At 47.0% G+C, this 11,861-nt stretch overlaps 1 protein-coding gene across 5 annotated transcripts in view; it reads left to right on the forward strand.

Moving 5' to 3' along the window:
- LOC135054972 (ciliary neurotrophic factor-like) overlaps positions 1-9,918 on the forward strand; it is a 71,536-nt gene extending 61,618 nt beyond the window's left edge. For all 5 annotated transcript variants that reach the window (XM_063958487.1, XM_063958486.1, XM_063958484.1 and 2 more), the window contains one exon: positions 7,120-9,918. In XM_063958487.1, coding sequence (XP_063814557.1) covers positions 7,120-7,596 — 477 coding nt within the window. In that variant the 3' untranslated portion in view covers positions 7,597-9,918. The remainder of the gene's footprint in view (positions 1-7,119) is intronic.
- The last annotated feature ends 1,943 nt before the right edge of the window (positions 9,919-11,861 follow it).

Genomic DNA, 11,861 nt, shown 5'->3' on the forward strand with positions numbered 1-11,861 from the left:
TTTGATACCCTGGCTGAGGAGGACCTGGAGTTCTCTCATTCGGTGCTGCAGAGTCATCCGCACTCTCCCGCCCGTTTGGGAGCTTTGGTATAATCCCCATGGTCCTTTCGGAGTCCCCAGCATCCACTAGGACGTCAGAGAAAATAAGAATTTACTTACCGATAATTCTATTTCTCATAGTCCGTAGTGGATGCTGGGCGCCCATCCCAAGTGCGGATTGTCTGCAATACTTGTACATAGTTATTGTTACAAAAATCGGGTTATTATTGTTGTGAGCCATCTTTTCAGAGGCTCCTCTGTTATCATGCTGTTAACTGGGTTCAGATCACAAGTTGTACGGTGTGATTGGTGTGGCTGGTATGAGTCTTACCCGGGATTCAAAATCCTTCCTTATTGTGTACGCTCGTCCGGGCACAGTATCCTAACTGAGGCTTGGAGGAGGGTCATAGGGGGAGGAGCCAGTGCACACCAGGTAGTCCTAAAGCTTTTACTTTTGTGCCCAGTCTCCTGCGGAGCCGCTATTCCCCATGGTCCTTTCGGAGTCCCCAGCATCCACTACGGACTATGAGAAATAGAATTATCGGTAAGTAAATTCTTATTTTTTTTATTTTCAGGGAGCTCTGCTGGCAACAGACTCCCTGCATCGAGGGACTGAGGGGAGAGAAGCAGCCCTACTCTCTGAAGCTAGGTCCTGCTTCTTAGGCTACTGGACACCATTAGCTCCAGAGGGATTGGTACGCAGGATCTCACCCTCGCCATCCGTCCCAGAGCCGCGCCGCCATCCCCCTCGCAGAGCCGGAAGATAGAAGCCGGGTGAGTATGAGAAGAAAAGAAGACTTCACAGGCGGCAGAAGACTTCATGATCTTCACTAGAGGTAACGCACAGCACTGCAGCTGTGCGCCATTGCTCCACACACCTCACATACTGCGGTCACTGTAAGGGTGCAGGGCGCAGGGGGGGGCGCCCTGGGCAGCATTTGGGACTTCATGTTGGCAAAAGTACACATATATACAGCTGGGCACTGTATATACGTATGAGCCCCTGCCAAAATTACTGTATAAGCTGGACAGAAGCCCGCCGTCGAGGGGGCGGGGCTTCTCCCTCAGCACTCACCAGCGCCATTTTTTCTCCACAGCACCGCTGAGAGGAAGCTTCCCGGACTCTCCCCTGCTGATACACGGTAGAAGAGGGTTGAAAAGAGAGGGGGGGGGGCACATAATTAGGCGCAAAAACTATACATACAGCAGCTACTGGGTTAACATTAAGTTACTGTGTTATCCTGGGATATTATAGCGCTGGGGTGTGTGCTGGCATACTCTCTCTCTATCTCTCCAAAGGGCCTTGTGGGGGAACTGTCTTCAGAAAGGACATTCCCTGTGTGTGTGTGTGTGGTGTATCGGTACGCTTGTGTCGACATGTCTGATGAGGAAGGCTATGTGGGAGAGGAGCGGGAGCAAATGAATGTGGTGTCTCCGCCGACGGCGCCGACACCTGATTGGATGGATATGTGGAAGCTTTTAAATGATAATGTTAATTCCTTGCATAGAAGATTTGACAAGGCTGATGCATTGGGACAGTCAGGGTCTCAACCCGTGCCTGACCCTCTGTCGCAGGGACCGTCAGGGTCTCATAAGCACCCACTATCCCAAATTGTTGACACAGATACCGACATGGATTCTGACTCCAGTGTCGATTACGATGATGCAAAGTTACAGCCAAAATTGGCTTAATCCCTTCGATATATGATTATAGAATAAAGGATGTTTTGCACATCACAGAGGAAACCCCTGTCCCTGATACGAGGGTGTATATGTATAAGGGAAAGAAGCCTGAGGTAACTTTTCCCCCCTCACATGAACTGAATGAGTTATGTGAAAAAGCTTGGGAATCTCCAGATAAGAAAATGCAGATTTCCAAACGGATTCTTATGGCGTTATCCTTTCCCGTCAACGGATAGGCTACGATGGTAATCCTCCCCTAGGGTGGACAAAGCTTTAACACGCTTATCCAAAAAGGTAGCCCTGCCATCCCAGGATACGGCTACCCTCAAAGATGCTGCTGATCGCAAACAGGAGGTTACCTGAAGTCCATTTATACACATTCGGGTACCTTACTAAGACCGGCAATTGCGTCGGCCTGGGTGTGTAGTGCTGTAGCGGCATGGACGGATACCTTATCTGAGGAATTGGATACCCTAGATAAGGATACTGTATTATTGACCCTGGGGCATATTAAAGACGCTGTCCTATATATGAGAGATGCTCAAAGAGACATTAGTCTACTGGGTTCTAGAATAAACGCTATATCGATTTCTGCCAGAAGGGTCCTGTGGACTCGGCAATGGACAGGTGATGCCGACTCAAAAAGGCATATGGAGGTTTTACCTTACAGGGGTGAGGAATTGTTCGGGGAAGGTCTCTCGGACCTGGTCTCCACAGCTACAGCTGGAAAGTCAAATTTTTTGCCTTATGTTCCCTCACAGCCTAAGAGAGCACTGCATTATCAAATGCAGTCCTTTCGTTCACAAAGAAACAAGAAAGTCCGAGGTGCGTCCTTTCTTGCCAGAGGTAGGGGCAGAGGAAAGAAGCTGCACAACGCAGCAAGTTCCCAGGAACAGAAGTCCTCACCGGCCTCTACAAAATCCACCGCATGCCGCTGGGGCTCCACTGGCGGAGCCGGGCCCTGTGGGGGCACGTCTTCGGAATTTTAGCCACATGTGGGTTCACTCCCAGGTGGATCCTTGGGCGATAGAAATTGTGTCTCAGGGTTACAAGCTGGAATTCGAAAAGGTGCCTCCTCTCCGCTATTTCAAATCGGCCCTACCATCTTCCCCCCAAGAGAGGGACATAGTGTTAAACGCAATACAAAAATTGTATCTTCAGCAGGTGGTGGTCAAGGTTCCCCTCCTTCAACAGGGAAGGGGTTATTATTCGACCATGTTTGTAGTCCCGAAACCGGACGGTACGGTCAGACCCATATTGAATTTAAAATCTCTGAACCTATACTTGAAAAGGTTCAAGTTCAAGATGGAATCGCTAAGAGCGGTCATCGCAAGCCTGGAAGGGGGGGATTTTATGGTGTCACTGGACATAAAGGATGCGTACCTTCATGTCCCCATTTATCCACCTCATCAGGCGTACCTAAGATTTGCGGTACAGGATTGTCATTACCAATTTCAGACGTTGCCGTTTGGTCTCTCAACGGCCCCGAGGATTTTCACCAAGGTAATGGCGGAAATGATGGTGCTCCTGCAGAGGCAAGGTGTCACAATTATCCCGTACTTGGACGATCTCCTCATAAAAGCGAGATCAAGAGAGCAGTTGCTGAACAGTGTATCTCTTTCACTGAAAGTGTTACAGCAACACGGCTGGATTCTCAATATTCCAAAGTCGCAGTTGGTTCCTACGACTCGTCTGCCCTTGGGCATTATTCTGGACACGGACCAGAAGAGGGTTTATCTCCCGATAGAGAAGGCCCAGGAACTCATGAATCTGGTCAAGAACCTATTGAAACCAAAACAGGTGTCAGTGCATCATTGCACTCGAGTCCTGGGAAAGATGGTGGCGTCATACGAGGCCATTCCCTTCGGCAGGTTCCATGCGAGGACTTTCCAATGGGACCTACTGGACAAGTGGTCCGGGTCACATCTTCAGATGCATCGGTTAATCACCCTGTCCCCCAGGGCCAGGGTGTCACTACTGTGGTGGCTGCAGAGTGCTCACCTTCTCGAGGGCCGCAGATTCGGCATTCAGGACTGGATCCTGGTGACCACGGACGCAAGCCTCCGAGGTTGGGGAGCAGTCACACAGGGAAGAAATTTCCAGGGTCTTTGGTCAAGTCAAGAGACTTGTCTTCACATCAATATCCTGGAGCTAAGGGCAATATACAACGCCAGTTCTGATCCAGTCAGACAACATCACCGCAGTGGCTCATGTAAACCGCCAAGGCGGTACAAGGAGCAGAGTGGCAATGGCGGAAGCCACCAGAATTCTTCGCTGGGCGGAGAATCATGTAAGCACACTGTCAGCAGTGTTCATTCCGGGAGTGGACAACTGGGAAGCAGACTTCCTCAGCAGACACGACCTACACCCGGGAGAGTGGGGACTTCATCCAGAAGTCTTCGCACAGATTGTGAGTCGGTGGGAACTGCCACAGATAGACATGATGGCGTCCCGCCTCAACAAAAAGCTACAGACGTATTGCGCCAGGTCAAGAGACCCTCAGGGAGTGACACCGTGGGTGTTCCGGTCAGTCTATGTATTTCCTCCTCTTCCTCTCATACCAAAGGTGTTGAGGATAATAAGAAGAAAAGGAGTGAGAACGATCCTCATTGTTCCAGATTGGCCAAGACGGACCTGGTATCCAGATCTGCAGGAACTGCTCACAGAAGATCCGTGGCCTCTTCCTCTAAGACAAAACCTGTTGCAACAGGGACCCTGTCTGTTCCAAGACTTACCGCGGCTGCGTTTGACGGCATGGCGGTTGAACGCCGGATCCTAGCAGAAAAAGGCATTCCAGTTGAGGTTATTCCTACGCTGATAAAGGCTAGGAAGGAAGTAACAGCAAAACATTATCACCGTATATGGCGAAAATATGTTTCTTGGTGTGAGACCAAGAATGCTCCTACGGAAGAATTCCATCTGGGCCGTTTCCTTCACTTCCTACAAACTGGAGTGAATTTGGGCCTTAAATTAGGTTCCATTAAGGTCCAGATTTCGGCCCTATCCATTTTCTTTCAAAAAGAATTGGCTTCTCTCCCAGAAGTTCAGACTTTTGTAAAGGGAGTGCTGCATATTCAGCCTCCTTTTGTGCCTCCGGTGGCACCTTGGGATCTTAACGTGGTGTTAAATTTCCTAAAGTCACACTGGTTTGAACCACTTAAAACGGTGGAGTTGAAATATCTCACGTGGAAGGTGGTCATGTTATTAGCCTTGGCTTCGGCTAGGCGAGTGACTGAATTAGCGGCTTTGTGACATAAAAGCCCCTATTTGGTTTTCCATTTGGATAGAGCAGAATTGCAAACCCGTTCGCAATTTCTGCCAAAAGTGGTTTCATCTTTTCATATGAACCAACCTATTGTGGTGCCTGTGGCTACACGTGACTTGGAGGATTCCGAGTTACTTGAGGTGGTCAGGGCTTTGAAAATTTACGTAGCCAGAACGGCTAGAGTCAGGAAAACTGAAGCGCTGTTTGTCCTGTATGCATCCAACAAGATTGGTGCCCCTGCTTCAAAGCAGGCTATTGCTCGCTGGATTTGTAACACGATTCAGCAAGCGCATTCTATGGCTGGTTTGCCGTTACCAAAATCGGTCAAGGCCCATTCCACTAGGAAGGTGGGCTCTTCTTGGGCGGCTGCCCGGGGGGGTCTCGGCACTACAGCTGTGTCGAGCTGCTACTTGGTCGGGTTCAAACACTTTTGCAAAATTCTACAAGTTTGATACCCTGGCTGAGGAGGACCTCTTGTTTGCTTAATCGGTGCTGCAGAGTCATCCGCACTCTCCCGCCCGTTTGGGAGCTTTGGTATAATCCCCATGGTCCTTACGGAGTACCCGGCATCCTCTAGGACGTTAGAGAAAATAAGATTTTACTTACCGGTAAATCTATTTCTCGTAGTCCGTAGAGGATGCTGGGCGCCCGTCCCAAGTGCGAACTACTTTTGCAATACGTGTATATAGTTATGGCTTCAATAAGGGTTATGTTATAGTTGCATCGGTCTTGAACTGATGATATGTTGTTTTCATACTGTTAACTGGGTAGTTATCACAAGTTATACGGTGTGATTGGTGTGGCTGGTATGAATCTTGCCCTTGGATTAACAAAATCCTTTCCTCGTACTGTCCATCTCCTCTGGGCACAGTTTCTCTAACTGAGGTCTGGAGGAGGGGCATAGAGGGAGGAGCCAGTGCACACCAGGTACTAAATTCTTTCTTAAAGTGCCCATGTCTCCTGCGGAGCCCGTCTATCCCCATGGTCCTTACGGAGTCCCCAGCATCCTCTACGGACTACGAGAAATAGATTTACCGGTAAGTAAAATCGTATTATTTGTATCACTCTTGCGGCGCCCTGGGGTTGTCTGGCTGGGTGGCTCTGGGGTGTCCTGCCCCCCGGACCTGAACCCCTATAGTTAGTGTTAGGGACTTACCCATTGAGAGGCTACCTTGGCACGGTGGGTAAGCTCATAGCCCTGGCCAGGATTATGCTAAATGTCTTTGGTTATTACAAGTTGAGCTGGTGTGAGATAGTGCACCTGCAACTTTTTTCCCCTTGTATACTGTATCAAGTCTCAAGCAGAGTAGCACATCATTACTTAACTATGGTGTGCAAACTAGGGCCCTGCCTCCTTCCTCTATAGATGCACAAGATTGCCATGACTTTTTTCACAATTGTACTTTCTTCGTCAATATCCCATAATGAGTAATTCTGAAACCATATACAACATCAGGCCACAAACTCGGCCACAAATCTCTGTTGTGCTTGGTTTTATCTTTGTAGTACAAAAATGATGCCAATATATTATAAACTCCTGAAACTAATTATCTAGATAATTCGTGAGTTCTAATGTCATCACTTTGTCAATATGGTAAAATCTGTGTTATAATTTCTAACCCAGCCCAACAATTTCAGATATTAGATTTCATATTCAATTTCTGTTACCTGTAGCAACTCGCATGTGCTTTTATATAGTGGAACTCCGCACTAGCTAGATATGCATTATAAGATGCAGTAGGGGCTATGCTATCCACTGAATAGTGGAAAGGGGTTCGGAATGATTTACGGCCGGCAGTGGGGCGAGCGCAAAGAGTCCCCTTGCGGGCTCGCTGCGCTTTCCACAGGTTTTATTCCCACTCTATGGGTGTCGTGGACACCCACGAGTGGGAATAGGCCCTGTGTGCCAGGATTCCGGCTGGCGTCATTGTTGACAGTCGGGATTCCAGCGCCAGTATCCTGACCACCAGATTCCGACAGCTTGCAAATTAACTGCATCCCGTGGAGAGATGACATCAGAACTTCCTTACTGCAAAGTGACGACATCAGTACTTTATCCACATAACAACATCTCCTATATATTCCAGCAATGTAATTCAGGTACATTTTCTAACACTTTTTTTCCCCATTAGGTTGAGACACATGGATTTAACAACATGAACTTTGATCCGCCTGGGGGGAGTGCAACCATGGGGTCCGGCAGCTGGGCGGAGATGGCCACAGAGGAGCGGTTATTGGCTAACATCTCTGCCTACATGGTCCTAGAGAAACAGCTAATGCAAGTGATAGCAGAGCAAGGCGAGAGCCTGCTGGAAGAAGAGAGTGATCTGCACGAGGGTCTCCGGGGCATGCTGATGAAAGTGTCAGCCCTGAGGGCACAGCTGGAGCACCTTGGGGGAACCATGGGCCTAAAGGAGTGCGCCGGGGACACAGATGAGGTAGACAGACCATCGGGAAGTGTGTTTGAAATGAAGGTCAGAGGTTATCACCTTCTGAATGAGCTGTCGGTCTGGGCAGTGAGGAGCTTGAGGGATCTGCGGAAGTTGCAGAGAGAGAGAGAGAAGTTGGTCAGCCAGGCCGAGGCATCGGCTGAGAGCAGTGAGCTATGAGACGTAGAGAGAGCGCAGGCACAGGGTAGGGAAGATAGGCAGAAGGAATCAGGAACGTTTAAGGCATAGATAGGTTGGTCACATGAGTTCAATCCTAGAACTTGAAACTTAAATAGGAGACACATAATAATACTAATCTGTGCTGCACACTGTAGTATGAGGATATTATACTCTTAATTTAACCCAGCTAAACCAGACACAATAATTACAGGTAGTAAACAAAAGGAAAAAGCAATATACAGTAAAGTTGCAAAGGCAATTGCGCCACCACATGCACGCAGTACAGCCTGTATGCCATATGGCACTCTGCAGGAGGTTTTGTGGCACCATTCTTCCACCAGAAAATCACTGCATGTGCCTGTGCAATGATGGTGGAGGAAGAGCGTTTCCTTAGACTACTACCGGAAGGTCTCATAACTACTGAAGTAGAGTCAAATCTGGTGACTTACAAGGCCATGGCATATGGTTAACATCAGCGTAATGGTCATTAGTCCATTGAACAACCAAACATGCTTTGTTTGTGGAACTGTTGACATCCTGGAGGACACCCGTCCAACCAGGAAAGATGCACTGAAACACAAGGTGAAGATGGTCTCTCACTACCATTTCGTAATAATAAACATTGAACTTGTCTTTCAAGGGAATCAGTGCACCCAACCGGGCCAGAAAAATGTGCTCTACAACCTAATGGAACCACTAGAATCCTTCACTGTTGGAAACAATGGGTGGAGGTTTTCTTAATGCACCATAACCCGACCATGATGTCCTCTCCAGTAGTATTTTTGTTGGCGTGTTTGATGACACCGGCTTCTTGCACCACACCTTGACATTTTCAGCCGGTTGATATGCATCGGCTGGCCTCTTTTGCAGTGCACTACAAATTAACGCTGGGTTATCAGAATCCTGGGATACTTGTTTCTCCCCAATGTTGGTTTCTTGCTTGTGACGTTTATCCCTTGGAGTTCCATGCTGACGTCACCTGTAATACATTAGTAAGCGCAGCTGTCTTGGTCACGGAAGCTAACACGAAACGCGCACCAACAATCACCCCTCTTTAAAATGCACTGTGGTCTTTTCTTGAAGCCATGCTAGGCATATCTTGTATAGGTTGTAAGCTTGCGAGCAGGGCCACCTTACCCCTTTGTCTGTTTATTATTTCCCAGTTTTGTTTCATTACTGTGCTTGTTCTCAGTTGTAAAGTACTGCAAAATATGCTGATGCTATATATATATATTATACATAGTAATAGTAGTAATTATAAGCAACCAGGTGAGCTCAGCATATTTACACCTGACCATGACCAAACTGAGAATTGATTTGCTTAATTAATACATAAGCCACACTTGTTTGGAAGCAACTGCTTTTAATTTGCTTGGTGATCCCCATATGTTGCAATTTTGTTTCGTCCACTATCTCTGATTGATAAAGGAACACAATGCTGGGCTTAACCCTTAAGGCCAGTACTCACTGGCCGATGTCAGAGAGATGTGTGCTGAGCGAACCGCTCAGCACACATCTCTCCCGGCGCTCAGCACAGCGCGATGTGTGCTGAGCGTGCGGGGTGAGACGTGGGGGCCGCTCACTTCACCCAGCGGGTGAAGTGAACGACCCGCTAGATTGGCCTGCATGCAGGCCAATCTAGCAGCAGCGATAGCGATGCGCGGGGCTGCGCATCGCTATCGCTGTGGGGGCTACACACGGAGCGATCGTGCTTAAAATCTAAGCAATCTAGTCAGATTGCTTAGATTTTAAGCAGCGATCGCTCCGTGAGTACCCCCCTTTACTTAGTCACTGTATGAAAAATATAGTAAATATTTAATGCCATGCATCATCTTGCATTATCTATATTACTACATTATTTATTAATATGTATTATCTAAATTACTATACTATTTATTATTGAAGTATTTTATTAACATCTGGCCTATAGAACATTAATAACAATAGACAGTCCATACTCTTGGGCATTGTTTACGTCTAATGTTGCCTTTCTAACCATTACCAATTGGAAGAAAATACGGGCTGAGGGAACATGATTGGCAGGCGTAAGTTATCTGGCCAGTAATATGTCTGCAGATTGCCTAAGCAGTAATTTTGTGCAAAAATGTTATATGGGAAATGGTTGTATATATTGTTTTCTACCCTCAAGCAGGGCTGTAGTTGCAGAGGCTAATTTATCTATGGTGGGGTACTTCAAAACCCAACAAAGAGAGCAATCGATAATTTTCTTGTATTTATTATTTTTTTATTTCAATTGAAGAGGCTGGCTGTATTACTTTTCACAAATGCATACTGTTATGGCATAACAGCTGATTAAACATGAGTACTACAAGTGTTGGGTGATGCCTTATTCAATTATTATTTATTCATTCCCAATAGTTAAGTATTAGGGGGAGTTGTAGCAAACCTTAGAGAGAGATAAAGTACCAATCGGCTACAAATCCCAGTACACACTAAACGAGCCCCCGCCGACGCCGATATTGGCAGCGGCGGGGGTACCGGCATCGGCAAGTGCATACACACTTGCTGATGCCAGCGGGGAAGGGTAGCGATGGCATGGGGGAACGACGGCCATGCTCTAAGCATGGCTGTCGTTAACAAGGACCTCCCTCGTCTGTACATGTTCAGATGAGTGAGGGTGTCGTTAACAATGCGCGGGAGCGCGCATCGTTAACGACATTGGCGTACACACTAGACGATATTGTGAAAGATCTTGCTCAGATTGGCCCTTCTGAGCAAGATTTTTACTTTCTCGTCTAGTGTGTATAGGGCTTTACTGCCATATTACAGGATGTGTTTGAATAATGACATGAGCGGATTGGCTGGTACTTTATCTCTATCCAATTTATCTGTTTTCAGGATTTGATACATCTCCCCAATAACCCTTTAATGCATTAATTATGAAAATCTACTGCAAGATTTAAAAAAAAAAAATTTCATTAGTCTTCAGGGCTTGTTAAAGCGTTCATCACCGGCAGTCCTGAATCGCATAGTGTGTACCCGCCTTTACTGTATTTTTCTCCAGAAATCCTCTAAGGTGAGAACAATACATTTTTATTTATTCATCCAGAAACAAAAATGTCCACAGCATTTATCACACAAATAGTCTCATTTGCTTCATGGAATGTATATATGGCTACTGCGCTAATAGAACCAGAAATTGGTAATACCTGGTACTCAATTACAGCTGAATCAACATGCAACACATTATTTAAGAACAAAGTATCCCTTTTCAATTCCTTTTATTATGTTATATTAATGAAACAGAATGTACTTACACATAAAATCTCAAACACAGTCGCCACATCGTGTCATAAACATATGTTAAAAAATATATATATATAAATTCACAATTTTTATAGCACCCAATGTTAGGATCATTACTTGTGAATATAATTTAACAGTTTGTCCATCCACATAGGAATCCAGATTCCTGGTTTAAATAATTAAGATTGGTGTCCAATGTCCATAGAGTCGCAGTCATAAATTAGATGATTAAGGCAGAGCTTACCAGTCCATCAATTAGAAAAGCTATGGTGCACACGGGATGTTCTAAGCGTAAGCTGTGTTTCTCCTTCGTCCTAGAGGATGCTGGGGACTCCAAAAGGACCATGGAGTATAGACGGGATCTGCAGGAGACATGGGCACTTTAAGACTTTAAATGGGTGTGAACTGGCTCCTCCCTCTATGCCCCTCCTCCAGACCTCAGTTAGATTCTGTGCCCAGAGAGACTGGACACACACTAGGGGAGCTCTACAGAGTTTCTCTAGAAAAGACTTTCTGTTAGGTTTATTGTTTTCAGGGAGCACTGCTGGCAACAGGCTCCCTGCTTGGTGGGGCTGAGGGGAGAGAAGCGGTCCTACTTCTGTGAGTTAAAGGCTCTGCTTGTTAGGCTACTGGACACCATTAGCTCCAGAGGGTCTGATCACTTGGTATAGCCTAGCTGCTTGTTCCCGGAGCCGCGCCACCGTCCCCCTCACAGATCCAGAAGAGAGAAGCCGGGTGAGTAACTGAAGCAAAGAAGACTTCAGTGAAGGCGGCAGAAGACATCAGTCTTGGAGGTACCGCGCTGCGGTCGCGCTGCGCGCCATTGCTCCCGCTCTCAAACGGCACTACACGGGTGCAGGGCGCAGGGGGGGCACCCTGGGCAGCAATAAAACCTCTTTTAAGATCTGGCACAGAGGTATACAGTGCACAGGCACTGTATACAGACCCCCGCCAGTATAAAAATAAGCGGGACACAAGCGCACCATTTAGGGGGCAGA

Source organism: Pseudophryne corroboree, chromosome 3 (assembly GCF_028390025.1).
Source record: "Pseudophryne corroboree isolate aPseCor3 chromosome 3, aPseCor3.hap2, whole genome shotgun sequence".
NCBI lineage: Eukaryota > Metazoa > Chordata > Amphibia > Anura > Myobatrachidae > Pseudophryne > Pseudophryne corroboree.